At 40.2% G+C, this 14,288-nt stretch overlaps 1 protein-coding gene across 3 annotated transcripts in view; it reads left to right on the forward strand.

Annotated features, from left to right (window-relative positions):
* LOC130910417 (cytoplasmic dynein 1 intermediate chain 1) overlaps nt 1–14,288 on the forward strand; it is a 91,790-nt gene that overhangs the window by 34,407 nt on the left and 43,095 nt on the right. For all 3 annotated transcript variants that reach the window (XM_057827695.1, XM_057827694.1, XM_057827693.1), the window contains exons 7-10: nt 5,536–5,625; nt 10,031–10,205; nt 10,276–10,375; nt 13,043–13,168. In XM_057827695.1, the coding sequence (XP_057683678.1) occupies nt 5,536–5,625; nt 10,031–10,205; nt 10,276–10,375; nt 13,043–13,168 (491 nt within the window). The remainder of the gene's footprint in view (nt 1–5,535; nt 5,626–10,030; nt 10,206–10,275; nt 10,376–13,042; nt 13,169–14,288) is intronic.

Below are 14,288 nucleotides of genomic sequence, written 5' to 3' on the forward strand. Positions count from 1 at the left end.
ACTCATCCAGAGTCTTTAGTTTAGGCTTAAGATAGGGTTAACAAAAATATCCTGATAACGGCGGCAATTAATTTATTAGAAAATGTGCCACGTTAAAATATTCAACGCAATTAATGTATGCGCTGCATGACCCTCTCACTCGTTGTCGCGCTCAAGCTGTAATGATGCCGTTTTACCTATATAGAGAGATAAAAGGCAGCGCAAAATGAGTAGAGTGAATTTTATCAGCCTTTGGAGCCTTTCTTTAATTGGCTATAGCCTTGCAATCCCTCTCCCTATGTATAGAAATATCATGGGTCGCAATGTGGGGATGCAAAATAGCAATTGATCTTTGTCTCACCACCTTAAGTTTTTTTCCCAAAGCAGAGAAGATATATCCATTGGTAGCACGACGCACAGTCATGGGTCCACTTCCCATCATGCATTTGGGATGGCCACAGTATCATTTACTGAAAGCTCAACAAATACACTAGATGGCAATATTTAGTCACAATATACAAAGTCACAAGTCTTTCTATCCGTGGATCCCTCTCACAGAAAGAATGTTAATAATGTAAATGACATCTTGAGGATTTATTGTCATGATAAACAAATACAGTACTGTACTGTATTGTTGAATGTATATATTCGTCCGAGTTTTATTCATTTTTTTCTTAATGCATTGCCAAAATGTATATGATCGGGAAAAATTATCGGGAATGATTGGAATTGAATCGGGAGCAAAAAAAAAAAAGCAATCGGATTGGGAAATATCGGGATCGGCAGATACTCAAACTAAAACGATCGGGATCGGATCGGGAGCAAAAAAACATGATCGGAACAACCCTACTTAGGACTATTGGTTGCAACATTTAAAAAATATAACCTTTTTACATTGCTTCTTATAGCTTCCCCTTTTTTTAATGGTAAAACACTGGCAGCCAGCATTTTACACTAAATTCGCCCGGGTCATTTTCTCACAGTGCAGCCTTTCCTCTCATTTTCAAACTGAAATGTGAGACAATTCATTTATTTGCTCGCGATAACAATAAAAAATAATGTTGTAGCTTTAAATAGCAGCGCCACAGAGGTCATTATCAGCTTAGGCATGTCCAAGTGCTAAACACGCGCTTTATCTGCAGCAGGAGCAAGCTTTAAGCGAGCGGTTTAACACTGCCCCGGGCCGTACTCCAGCTGAGTAAAACACACCCTGACATTGTGTTTGAGGGAAGATCTCACGTCTGAGAGTGCGATGTAGTCACTTCCTTCCACTGGACTAAGCGCCTGTTGTCAGTTTGACCCTGCGCCAGTTAACCCCTCAGCACCCCTGGCACTGTGGGCAAGAACCCCGAGCGTGTGCGTGTGTACACGTGCGTGTTGGCAGACCGCAGGTGTCTCACCACAGTGAGGCCCTCGGACTCTCAGCATCTGTTTCAGAGGGGGCCGCCGGAGAAAAGAGGAGGGGAAGTTGGCAAGGGTTACCAACACACAGCCCGAGGGGAGTCGTAGGGGGGTTTTGGGGGGTCAGTAGCTGACAAGCAGGTGTCTGTGTTGACAGTAACCTTTCATGCTTGAACTCCCACCTCCTTCTAAACACACACGCTGCACACACTGAAAAAATCCGGGTGAGTCAAGTGTAATTGCCCAGCCTGATTGGAGGGAATCTAAAGGGAATCCCCCTTTACACATACATACCATTGCGGGGGGTCAAAGGGGACAGAAAGACAGGAAGAAGTGAGCGCATGCAACTTTTTCTATTTTCTGCCGTGTGTGTGTGTTTTATATTCATATTTGGCCATATCAACATGGAAACAAATTAAGTGGGGCAAATAAGTATTTAGTCAACCACTAATTGTGCAAGTTCTCCCACTTGAAAATATTAGAGAGGCCTGTAATTATCAACATGGGTAAACCTCAACCATGAGAGACAGAATTTGGAAAAAAAAAAACAACAGAAAATCACAATGTTTGATTTTTAAAGAATTTGCTGATAGATGGAGATTTTCACTCAAAATCTCTCGATAGATGGCCAGATTCATTCTTTCCTTTACACGGATCAGTCGTCCTGGTCCCTTTGCAGAAAAACAGCCCCAAAGCATGATGTTTCCACCCCCATGCTTCACAGTGGGTATGGTGTTCTTCGGATGCAATTCAGTATTCTTTCTCCTCCAAACACGAGAACCTGTGTTTCTACTAAAAAGTTCTATTTTGGTTTCATCTGACCATAACACATTCTCCCAGCCCTCTTCTGAATCATCCAAATGCTCTCTAGCGAACCGCAGACGGGCCTGGACGTGTACTGGCTTTAGTGGGGGGACGCATCCGGCAGAGTCCCTGGCAGCACATTGTGTTACTGATAGTAGCCTTTGTTACTGTGGTCCCAGCTCTCTGTAGGTCATTCACTAGGTCCCCCCGTGTGGTTCTGGGATTTTTGCTCACCGTTCTTGTTATCATTTTGACACCACGGGGTGAGAACTTGCATGGAGCCCCAGATCGAGGGAGATTATCAGTGGTCTTGTATGTCTTCCATTTTCTAAAAATTGCTCCCACAGTTGATTTCTTTACACCAAGCGTTTTACCTATTGCAGATTCAGTCTTCCCAGCCTGGTGCAGGTCTACAATTTTGTCTCTGGTGTCCTTCGACAGCTCTTTGGTCTTGGCCATAGTGGAGTTTGGAGTGTGACTGACTGATGTTGACAGGTGTCTTTTATACCGATAATGAGTTAAAACAGGTGCCATAAATACAGGTAACGATTGGAGTCTCGTTAGACCTCGTTAGAAGAAGTTAGACCTCTTTGACAGCAAAAAATCTTGCTTGTTTTCAGGTGACCAAATACTTATTTTCCACTCTAATTTGGAAATAAATTCTTTAAAAATCAAACAATGTGATTATCTGTTTTTTATTTTTATATTTCCCACATTCTGTCCCTCATGGTTGAGGTTTACCCATGCTGACAATTACAGGCCTCGCTAATCTTTTCAAGTAGGAGAACTTGCACAATTGGTGGTTGACTTAATACTTATTTGCCCCACTGTAGTTTAGTTACCTCATTCAGTGTGTTTATTGGTGATGGGCATCCCAAAAGGGAGGATAGAAAAGACTAGGGTATGACAGAGCAAAGTGAGGGTGACATTTTAGCTCAGTGGCTGTCACTGTCAATGATAGGCATCCAATTGGGAGGACATAAAAGACTAGGGTATGACAGAGCAAGGTGTGGGTGACATTTCAATTTATTGGCTTCCATTAAGACATCCAAGAGGGAGGTTAGGAAAGACTAAGGTATGAAGGGTAGGGTGAGTGTGATATTTTAATTTACGGCTGCCATTGACGATGTTAGACAAATAAATAAAATGGTGACTACTAGAGGCGTGCGAAATTTCCGATTCTTAGATTATTCGCGATTCGGCCGTGGAAGATTCGAGAACGATTCACAAACATCCAAATTCCGATTATTGAATTATACCAGGTAAAGCGGAAGTAAAACACAGTAGGCGCGGTCTTTGGGACGCAATGAGGAACGGACCGAGAGTAAATATCATGTTCAACTCATGCCGCTAGATAAAAAAAAAACAATCATACCTGAATGCGGCCGATAGCCACTACAAACAACGCCCAGTTGCTAGTTGCTACAAACATACGGCTACAGTAGATATCATATACAGTATATGTAGAAATAGATGCAAAATGACAGACGACGGCGGTGTTAGAACATGTATTATTGAACAGAGATGCGAAATGACAGACTTGCCGGCGTTAGTAAACAGCCGCCATCTTAAAGCAGTAGACTTCTCTTTTGTAGCGAACCTAATTAACTTTTTATCTAAAATACTCCTAAATCGGCAAAATCTTGTCTTGAATCTATCTTTAAATGATGAAACCATTTTAAAACTTTGACATTTCAAAAGTAGACAGAAGGGAAATGATGGAATAACGGGAGCAATTTTAACAACTGTAACGGTTGATTCACAACATTAAATTAATTGAATGTAGTTTAAAGCTGCTGATACAGAATGGGGACTGGAGTATTTTATTTACTGTTATTTTTGTAAATTTGTTTACTGTTATATGTTAACTTGATACTGAAATAGTAGTTTGGTTTAGCCTGAGAGGATTTTTGAACAATTTTGGAAGTAATGTACAAAACTTTAAAATTAAAAAAAAAAAAAAGAAAAAAGGAGGGGGGGTGCATCAATAATCGTTTTATAATCGAATCGGACCCTCTGAATCGTAATTGAATCGTTAGGTGCCCAAAGATTCCCAGCTCTAGTGACTACCGTAATTATTGGACTTTGAGCCTCGACTTTTTTTCTTCATTTATAATCCTGCGACTTATTGTCCAGTGCGGTTTATTTGTTGATTAATTTGGGTTAATAGGTAACACCTTATTTGGCAGCGGGGTCATATGACTGTCATAACACCGTCATAAGTATGACATGACCCTAGCATGGGATTACTGAATGCTTATGACAGATGTCATTAAATGTCATCTGGCAAATTATGTCCACTCCATTTATGTCCAGCTTGCATCTTCTACAGCCATTCAAAAAAAGTGAGATCATTTGCCGGATAACACTAAATGACATCTGTTACAAGCATTTATTAATGCTCATGACAGTGTCATGTCATAATTATGATTGTCTAATGACAGCCTTATGGCGCCACTGTCAAATAACGTGTTACCAAGTACCATAACTAGGAATTAATGAAACAACTGGAACAGTAACTGAAGAAATAGCATAGATCATGAATTCTGATTGTTTTTTACATCTGCAGCGCTGCAATGCATGCTAGGAGGCATGTTAGACAACAACAGTGTTGACAGCAGAGGTTTACTGTCGCCCCCAAGGGAGTAGTGAAGGCCAAATGAAGCTTCTTGAAGCAATGAAGCTTTGCAGCCAATAGGTTCAAAACTTCATCGTGGTTCATTTGGTCTTATGACAGTCTTATGATGTAGCTGTCAAATAAAGTGTTACCAGCTAATATCTTTTTGGGTAAATATCCCCTAATACCGTGGGACAGCTGCGGCTTTTACTCCAGTACGGATTATCTATGAACAAATACCATTTTCGTGCCAAATTTAGTGGGTGGCAGCTTATAGTCAGGTGCGCCTTATAGTGCAGAAATTAGGGTATTTATTAATTTTTTTCCTCTTTTGTTTATACATTTAAAATATAAGTTAAAAAAAGACAATATTTACATATTTTTAAAAAAATTTCGACTGGGTTGGGTGAATGAACAAACATTCGTGGATGCTTATCGCTCTCAATGGAATAATAATAATATGATAATGTGTTTTTTTACTCGTACCGCAACAATATAGGCGTGTATTTTGAGAAAAAAAAACTTCATTCACATCTGCATGTTTGTAAAGGACCCGTTTGGACTTAATTTTTCCAAAGTCAGGTGTACTTGTACGTGTCTGGCAATGATTATTTTGGTAAGAAGGGGTTGAGAAGGAGCCGCACAGTGGGAGGTCAGAGAAAATTGGAACAGCTGTTGATTAACACAAGTGCTCTTGCTCCCTCTCTTTTGTTTTTTGAACTCTCGCTCCGCAGAGGAGGAAGATGAGGATGAAGAACTCATGGAAACCAAGACAGGCCTGGAGTCGGAACCGCAGGATGAAGATGAGAAGGAAAGTAAAGAAGGTAAAAAAGAAAAAGGGATGCCATAGATTGTATTGTTGTAATACTTTGGTTTCCTCTTCACAACTTTATTTATTAATCTATTTATTTGTATAAAAGTAAAACTAACGATGAGAGAAAAGATCAGATCAATAGACTTCTGTGATTAAATATAGAGTTGTCGATAAAGGCATTTTGAAATGATATCGGATAATATCAGCATCGGTTTTTCATTAATATGCATGTTGCCTTTAATGTAAACGTAGAAACCTTCTACCTTTGTACAAGGTTAGCACAGTAGATATGCTTATTGACCATTGGATGTCTCCAAGATGCTTGGGATTTGTTATGTGAACAAAACATTCATGGAGGAAAATTAAATGGTTGACAAAATAATGAATATGTAAATTCCACGACCGCATACATCGGTATCGTTTTGATATTAGCATCAGATTTTGGTAGTTGGAAAATATCGGGATTTCGGCTATCGGTTAAAAAGTAATCATCGGATAACTCTAATGAAATATAAAACCCGAAAAAAAATAAGCTGCATCTTTATTGTATTGCGGTTGTGAACTTCTAATTAAAAAATGCTGAATTGACTGAGCAGACCTGGAAAAAAGACAGATAAATACGTAGATTCGACATACTATATGCAATTTGCGTTTATATTAGGCCTGAACGATATTGGAAAAAAACTATCATTGCGATTTTTTGTAAGGGTTGCGATATATTGTGACATTATATTGTGATATTAAATCTACAAGAATTTTCACCAGTTAAATTGAATAGCTCTGTTTGGAATAGCCCTGAAAGACATCAGAAAAAATTAACATTTCAATATACATCGTTAAGGCTCCACACTTTTACATTGTTTGCACTGGTTCCCCTAACCCCGGTAGTACACCAGGCACGTCTATGGCGCAACAACAATGCCACCGCATCAACGCAGTGAAGCGCGGCCGTAAAGTCAGTCAGCCAGTGCACAATAGTCGCAGTGCGGCCACGTTTTAGACAATTCCCAGAAGCGGCTCAACGCGTCGCACGCGAAAAGAACGAGTTTATTATTTGACGCGAGACGCAACCCTCATTGTGTTTTGTATTATGTCAAATACTGGGATCATTTTAATACGTAGGTGGCTTGCATTTTGTGGCTGACATGCTCCTTGTCCCCTTGGCCGACACCCGGCGGCTTGTCGCACATCCCCCCGCTGGGAGAGCACCATACTCGGCTTATTGCCCTCTTCATGTGCCCGGTGTTCTGTCAAATTTTCCAACCGATCAGACTTTGTGTTAGAAATAGCCGCGAATACAGCGATTACAAAGTAAACACTACAAACTTTCTTTAAATAAAGGATTACTTACGTTTGATCATGAATGGGCATGTAAAAAGCTCTCCTCATACACATAGGCTACGTTCATACTGCAGGTCTTAATGCACGAATCCGATTTTTTGTCATATCTGTTTTTTTGGCGTGCCCGTTCAGACTGCCTTTGTCCATTGAGACCATTCAAGTATTACGCATGCGCACTAATTCGCAGTCTGACAAGCGCTGAGCAAGACGACCCGCATGCGCAGAAGCATCAAAACAAATGACCACACATGCTGGCTGTCATCCGTCATTCCAGGGATATCATATTTTGCTTTTTAAAAAGAGGACACAAATAACAGACATAAATAATCCCAGTTTAGGTTTATATTCCAAAGTATATGGATCGATAGCATGCACGCACTGTCCGTGCATGTCACACACACACAGACGCGCAGTTTGCCCCGACTCTCGGCCGTGTAAGCAATGTCGAAATATTGCTTATATGGAGCAGACAGAAAACCGATCATTCTCAGGCTTATCCTCAACCCATTTTTATTATTTTTTTTAAGACTGTTGTCAAGTCCGACCCTTCCTAAAAAGCCGTGTTCAAGGCAAGCTAGGCGCTAATAACGCACAGCTGCACCGCTACCGTGGCGTCTCTCCCGCTTTCTGATGATGTAATTGTTGCATGAATTCCGATTTGAGAGACTGGACAGTATAGACCGCCGCGACAGTCTGGAAAACTGTGGCCAGATCGGATTTGAACCACATACGAAAGTGACCCAGATCGGATTTGAAATGGTCCAGTTCTATGCGACTTATCACGTTCGGACCGTCAAGTTAATGCCTCACTCGAGTTGGAAAAACAAAAAAATCGGATTCGTGCATTAAGACCTGTAGTATGAACGTAGGCATATTGTCATGTTAGCTGCATAACAACTCCATCCGCCCTCCTATGAGTCTCTCACCATTTACAACTTTGCCGTGTAGTAAAGCATTATTTTGCCATATTTGTGTTAACCATTTGGCAGCTACACGCTCCTCTGACGTCGTCCGGTTTGTCCGGCGATCATTGTCCAACTGATTTCCTGCAAACGAGCTCTCTGCCCTCAGAAGGTGAACGACTCTAATTTGTTCGCCGGCGGGCGGGTTGCCGATCGACGAAGACAATCGACAACCCAGTCGTCATGTGAAGTGATCCGGGCTTGTTATGTCTGTTTTTCCGTTTCGAAGATTTTGAAACATCACTCGGTTCGGGTTAGCATGTCGGCTAGCTGTCACGCCTCTTGGTTTGTTTACATTCTTCGAAGCCGGGGAAGGGAAATGACATAAACCCGACTTAGGTGGCATAAAATATCGTTCAGGAGGTGCAGTCGACAGTTTTGAGCATTATGGAATAATTTTGCCAAGTCGTCCTGAATAAATGCATTTTTATTATTTCATATTCCATTTAGCACAAGACTGTTATTTGTCATGACCATGCCTTTTATTTAGCTATTGGGGAAAAATACTTGGATAAAAAGAATATCCTGTAAAAATATTGGAGTAGAGAGACTGAAACAATGACATTTTTCGGCTCTCTTCGTCGCGTTTTCCTCGTTCTGAATAATTCCCCCTCAGTGGGCTGCATACTAAATCAGATGAAATCGTGACTCCGCTGATGTCATCCACCTGTTAGGGACGCTAGAGCCCTATAATGGTAGGCGTGGCTAACCGGCAGATTAAAAGACAAATTTCTTGTCATCTGCTATTTTCTAAATTGTTGTATATTGTCGAATCGTCTCAAAATAGGATTCTAATTCACATAATAATGTTATTTAAGACTAGTGTAAAGCGCTTTGAGCGCCTTGAAAGGTGGAAAAGCGCTATATAAGTATAACACCATTTACCATTTTTCATTCCTGTCGTACACACTTTAAAGTTAACAATGATTGACGGATTTGTAGCTTTGATTTTGCCATACACGACTTGGTGACTCTACGATCAAAGACAACTCATTCATTGTGTAATCGAAAGGCTGTTCTTGGTAACGTGAGCGTCAAAACGTGAGCGAATTTGTGGCACTGTCCGAGCATGAAGCAGAAAAACAATGCGAGTATTGCGCATCCGCACATCGCGATGACGCTGTTAAACCAATATATCGCTCAGGCCTAGTTTATATGATCAAATGATAGCTGCCAACCCCTCCCAGTTTAAACAGATTTGACATCAATCGCCGCCAATGGCACTACATGACTACAATCCCCTGCACTCTTCAGTCCCTAGTTATCACCAAACATGGCCTCCTTTTGTGCCACCGTGTATCAGATGAGGTTACAAACGGGGTTAAAACCCATCCACCGTATCAGCTCTTAGGCATGTAGAGGTCACCAGTGATTAAAAAGCTTCCGCGTGACCCCTGGATGACACTTCAAAGCAAATAACAACAGAACAGTGCACTTTTTTCATGACGTCACCCAAACACGACGCACATATACTCAACATTGTGTCGTGCAAGGCTCAAAAACACACGGTCATAAATAGTCATTGGTCTCCCTCCATCTCTGCTGTTTGATGTGTTTCATTCAATTCAGTCTTTTCTGACAAGTCGCCACGGAGGGGGATCAAAGTTAAGAGGCAGGGGGAAAGGTCCCCATTTGTTTGTCTGTTGCAAAATGGCGTGCGTGTACGCAGGGACAGTGACTTCAACAAGCGGACGCCATGCTGAGAGACCATTACGTTCAAAGGGAGGCGGTATTGTTTGAGTCGTGTTTGTGAAGTTCTTCTGTGTAGTATTTGATTTAACGTTCATTAGGGACTGTTTGTAGTTTATTGGGTCCTGTGTGGTGCTCTGGTTCTGATAGATTGAGTGAGACTTGTGAGGAGGACATGATGTAGTCGATGTTGACAGTTTTGCACGTTGTGTTCTTTACTTGTCATGCAGTGTTTTTTTTTTAAAAAAGAACAGCTCAACTAAGCAAAAATGGCACGAGGGGGTACTAATATAATGATAAACTGGTGTCAATTCATTTTCTAGAAAAATTATATTTTTAAATTTTCTTAATGATTAATGAATAAACTCCAACCTTAGAAACATTCACTCCAATAATGAAAACAACTGAAATTATTCCTACCAGCAAGCTCTTTCCCTGTGCTGCGGGAGTTGACGGAGGAGGAGAGGCAGCAAATCCTCCACTCGTCAGAGTTTCAGAATTTCTTCGACTGCAGCATCCGGGTGATGGAGAGAGCTTTGGCCGAAAGTGGCGATATCTTCTTCGACTACAGCGGCAGAGCCCTGGAAGACAAAGACGGGTGCGCATGAGGAACTACAAATGATCTAAAACTGAGTTTGTTTTTCGGAACCCGTGTTGTGTTTTCTCAGGGATCTGGCAGGAGGCTCCAGCTTGTGCTTCACCCGACTTTTCTACGATGAACATTGGTCAAAACATCGTGTCGTCACCTGTCTTGACTGGTCCCCTCAAGTAAGCTCTTCTGCCTCATATTGTACAGTCCCTGACAAAAGTCTTGTCGCTTATCCATTTTGTAGAAAAAATTGCTAACAACCTGACTTTTATTCAATTGGTTTCAGAAATGGCTCATATGAAAGCTAAGACCCTCCCAAATGATGTTGAATGTACAAAAAATATATTTGTTTTACTGAAAAAACATTTATCATTTAATGAAGACATAAAGGTCAAATTTTGGCAAGACAAAAGTTTTGTCGCCTACAGAAGGTAGTGTGAAAATTCAACAAAAAATGTACTTCAAATTCAAAAATATGTTACATAACATAAGTGAATTAAGTAGTGGTGCTGTAAGATCCAAATTTAATATTTTGTATGACTTCCATGGGCTTGGGCAACGATTCATACAATTTATTGATAAAGTCATCAGGAACATCAAAGAAAGCAGTCTTGCATGCGTCCCAGAGTTCATCAACATTCTTGGGTTTTGTCTTCCATGCTTCCTCTTTCATTCTATCCCAGATATGCTCAATGATGTTCATGTCTGGTGATTGGGCTGGCCAGTCCTGGAGGATCTTGATCTTCTTTGCCTTGAGGAACTTTGAGGTAGTGATTGAAGTATGCGATGGAGCACCATCCTGCTGCAGAATTTGTCCCTTTTTATGGTTTGGAATGTAAGAGGCAGCTAAGATTTGTTGATATTTCAGACTATTTATCTCTCAGGGCGCAGACAATTTAAAAAACCATGTGGCATTTGCCAAGGCCCACAGCCTGTCAAAAGGATGGATGCTGGAAAAGTGGCAAAAGGTGGATTTTTCAGATGAATCTTCCATTGAATTACACCACAGTCGCCACAAATATTGCAGGAGACCTACCGGAGCCCGCATGGATCCGAGATTCACTCAGAAAACAGTGAAGTTTGGTGGTTACATCATTACCAAAATCATGGTCTGGGGTTACATCCAGTATGGGGGTGTGCGAGAGATCTGCAGGTTGGAAGGCAACATAAATTGTCTGAAATATCAACAAATCTCAGCTGCCTCTTACATTCCTAACCATAAAAAGGGACACATTCTGCAGCAGGATGGTGCTCCATTGCATACTTCAATCTCTACCTCAAAGTTCCTCAAGGCAAAGAAGATCGAGATCCTCCAGGACTGGCCAGCCCAGTCACCAGACATGAACATCATTGAGCATGTCTGGGGTAGGATGAAAGAGGAAGCATGGAAGACGAAACCCAAGAATGTTAATGAACTCTGGGAGGCATGCAAGACTGCTTTCTTTGATATTCCTGATGACTTCATCAATAAATTGTATGAATCCTTGCCGAAGCCCATGGAAGTCATACAAAATATTAAATTTGGATCTCACAGCACCACTACTTAATTCCCTTATGTTATGTAACATATTTTTCTATTTGAAGTACATTTTTTGTTGAATTTTCACACTACTTTCTGTAGGCGACAAAACTTTTGTCTTGCCAAAATTGGACCTTTATGTCTTCATTAAATGATAAATCTTTTTTCAGTAATACAAATATATTTTTGTACATTCAACATAATTTGGGAGGGTCTTAGCTTTCATATGAGCCATTTCTGAAACCAATTGAATAATTAAAAGTCAGGTTATTAGTAGAGATGTCATGATCGATCGGCAATCGGGTCCGATCACGTCATTTTCAAAGTATCGGAATCGGCAAAAAAATATCGGACATGCCTTTTTTTTAATATATATATATATATATATTTTTTTTTTAATTAAATCGTTTTCTAATTGTATTTAACATTAGACATAATATGTTACACTCATTCAGAATCTTTAGTTTAGGCTTAAGGTAGGGTTATCAAATTTATCCAGATAACGGCGGTAATTATTTTTTTCCAAACTGTATTACGTCAAAAATATTTAACGCAATTAATGCATGCGCTGCACGACCCACTCATGCATTGTCGCGCTCAATTTGTAATGGCGCTGTTTTACCTATATCGAGAGCTAAAAGGCAGCGTAAAATGAGTACAGTGAATTTTGGCAGCCTTTGGAGCCTTTTTTAATTGGTTAAAACCTTACAATCCCTCTCCCTACGATTAGAAATATTGTGGGAAGCATTGTGGGGAAGCAAGGTAGTAATTGATCTTTTTCTTAACACCCTAGGTTATTTTCCAACGCAGAGAAGATATATCAATTGGTAGCACTACGCACAGTCATGGTTGCACTTCCCATCATGCATTTGGGCATGGCTACAGTATCATTTACTGAAAGCTCAACAAATACACTAGATGGCAATATTTAGTCACAATATACAAAGTCACATTTATCCTTTAAGAATTACAAGTCTTTCTATCCGTGGATCACTCTCACAGAAAGAATGTTAATAATGTAAATGCCATCTTGAGGATTTATTGTCATAATAAACAAATACAGTACTTATGTACTGTATGTTGAATGTATATATTCGTCCGAGTTTTATTCATTTTTTTCTTAATGCTTTGCCAAAATGTATATGATCGGGAAAAATTATCGGGAATGATTGGAATTGAATCAGGAGCCAAAAAAAAGCAATTGGATTGGGAAATATCGGGATCGGCAGATACTCAAACTAAAACGATCAGATCGGGAGCAAAAAAACATGACCGGAACAACCCTAATTCAAACTACAACATTCTTTAAAATTGTGTTTTATCATAGTATCCAGAGTTGCTCGTCGCCTCCTACAACAACAACGAAGATGCTCCCCATGAACCAGATGGCGTCGCCCTCGTATGGAACATCAAATTCAAAAAGGCCACACCGGAGTACATCTTTCATTGTCAGGTAACCGCTTTACTATAAATTACTTTGTTCAGAATGAAATAATAACAAATGTAATTCATTCACTGAAACATGATCATGCGTTACGACAAGAAACTTCTTTCTGGTGGGAAAGAAAAACATTGACAGGTATGACGCTAATAGCAAGTGACACTGAGAAAACGGTAGACGTTTCGTTGATGAGCGGGTGCCGGGGGGGCTTCACTTTTCCCAAGAGACGGGCAAAGCCTTCCAGAAAGTTCTCGGTAGTAAAATGATGTGGCCTACCGCTTCCTAATCCCATGCCACCACATATGTGTGAGTGTTGGCCCACCCACACTGACACTGATGCGAGCACTCCTGAATTTCACAATTGTGACGGTTTTTTTCAACGACGGCAGTGTCAGTGTGGAAATACAGTAATCTGTGATCTTACAGCCTTAAAAAATGAAGCAAATCATATTTTCTTCCTACATTCTACGCTTTGCATGCCAGTCTACTCGCAAACATTTCATTGTTTCCCTGCTCTGTAATTTATATTGGCACTATAATTTATGTGGCTTCATGGATGAACTGCAGGCCTGCATCTTGTTACAATTGGACTCATATACAAATATGTTTTGTATTTTGGAAGGTATTGGCAGCGGATTTTCCAAGTCCATTTAGTTTTTGACGGACGTTTTGAAACATAGTGCGGATAAGTCATCCGTGCATGAAATAGGAAACATATAATATAAATATATGAAAAGTAAAGTTGCAGCTTTTTGACAAAGACCTACCGTATTTTTCGGACTATAAGTTTTTTTCATAGTTTGGCTGGAGGTGCGACTTATACTCTGGCGCGACTTATGGGTGAAAATATTAACACATTATTATATCATTTCACATGTTATTTTGGTGAGACAATGATGGTTTGGTAAACTTGTTAGCATGTTCTTTGTGCTATAGTTATCTGAATAACTCTCAATAGCTTTGTTACGTTAACATACCGGCCACGTTCGCATTTCGTTGTTCATGCATCATGTAACATTGTCATACTGTAAACTTATTCAGCATGTTGTTCTCTATTGTATTTTTATTTTAAATTGCCTTTCAAGATGACATATCTGTTCTATGTATTTTATCAAGTAAATTTCCCCCTAAA

The sequence above is a fragment of the Corythoichthys intestinalis genome, chromosome 22 (assembly GCF_030265065.1).
Source record: "Corythoichthys intestinalis isolate RoL2023-P3 chromosome 22, ASM3026506v1, whole genome shotgun sequence".
Taxonomy (NCBI): domain Eukaryota; kingdom Metazoa; phylum Chordata; class Actinopteri; order Syngnathiformes; family Syngnathidae; genus Corythoichthys; species Corythoichthys intestinalis.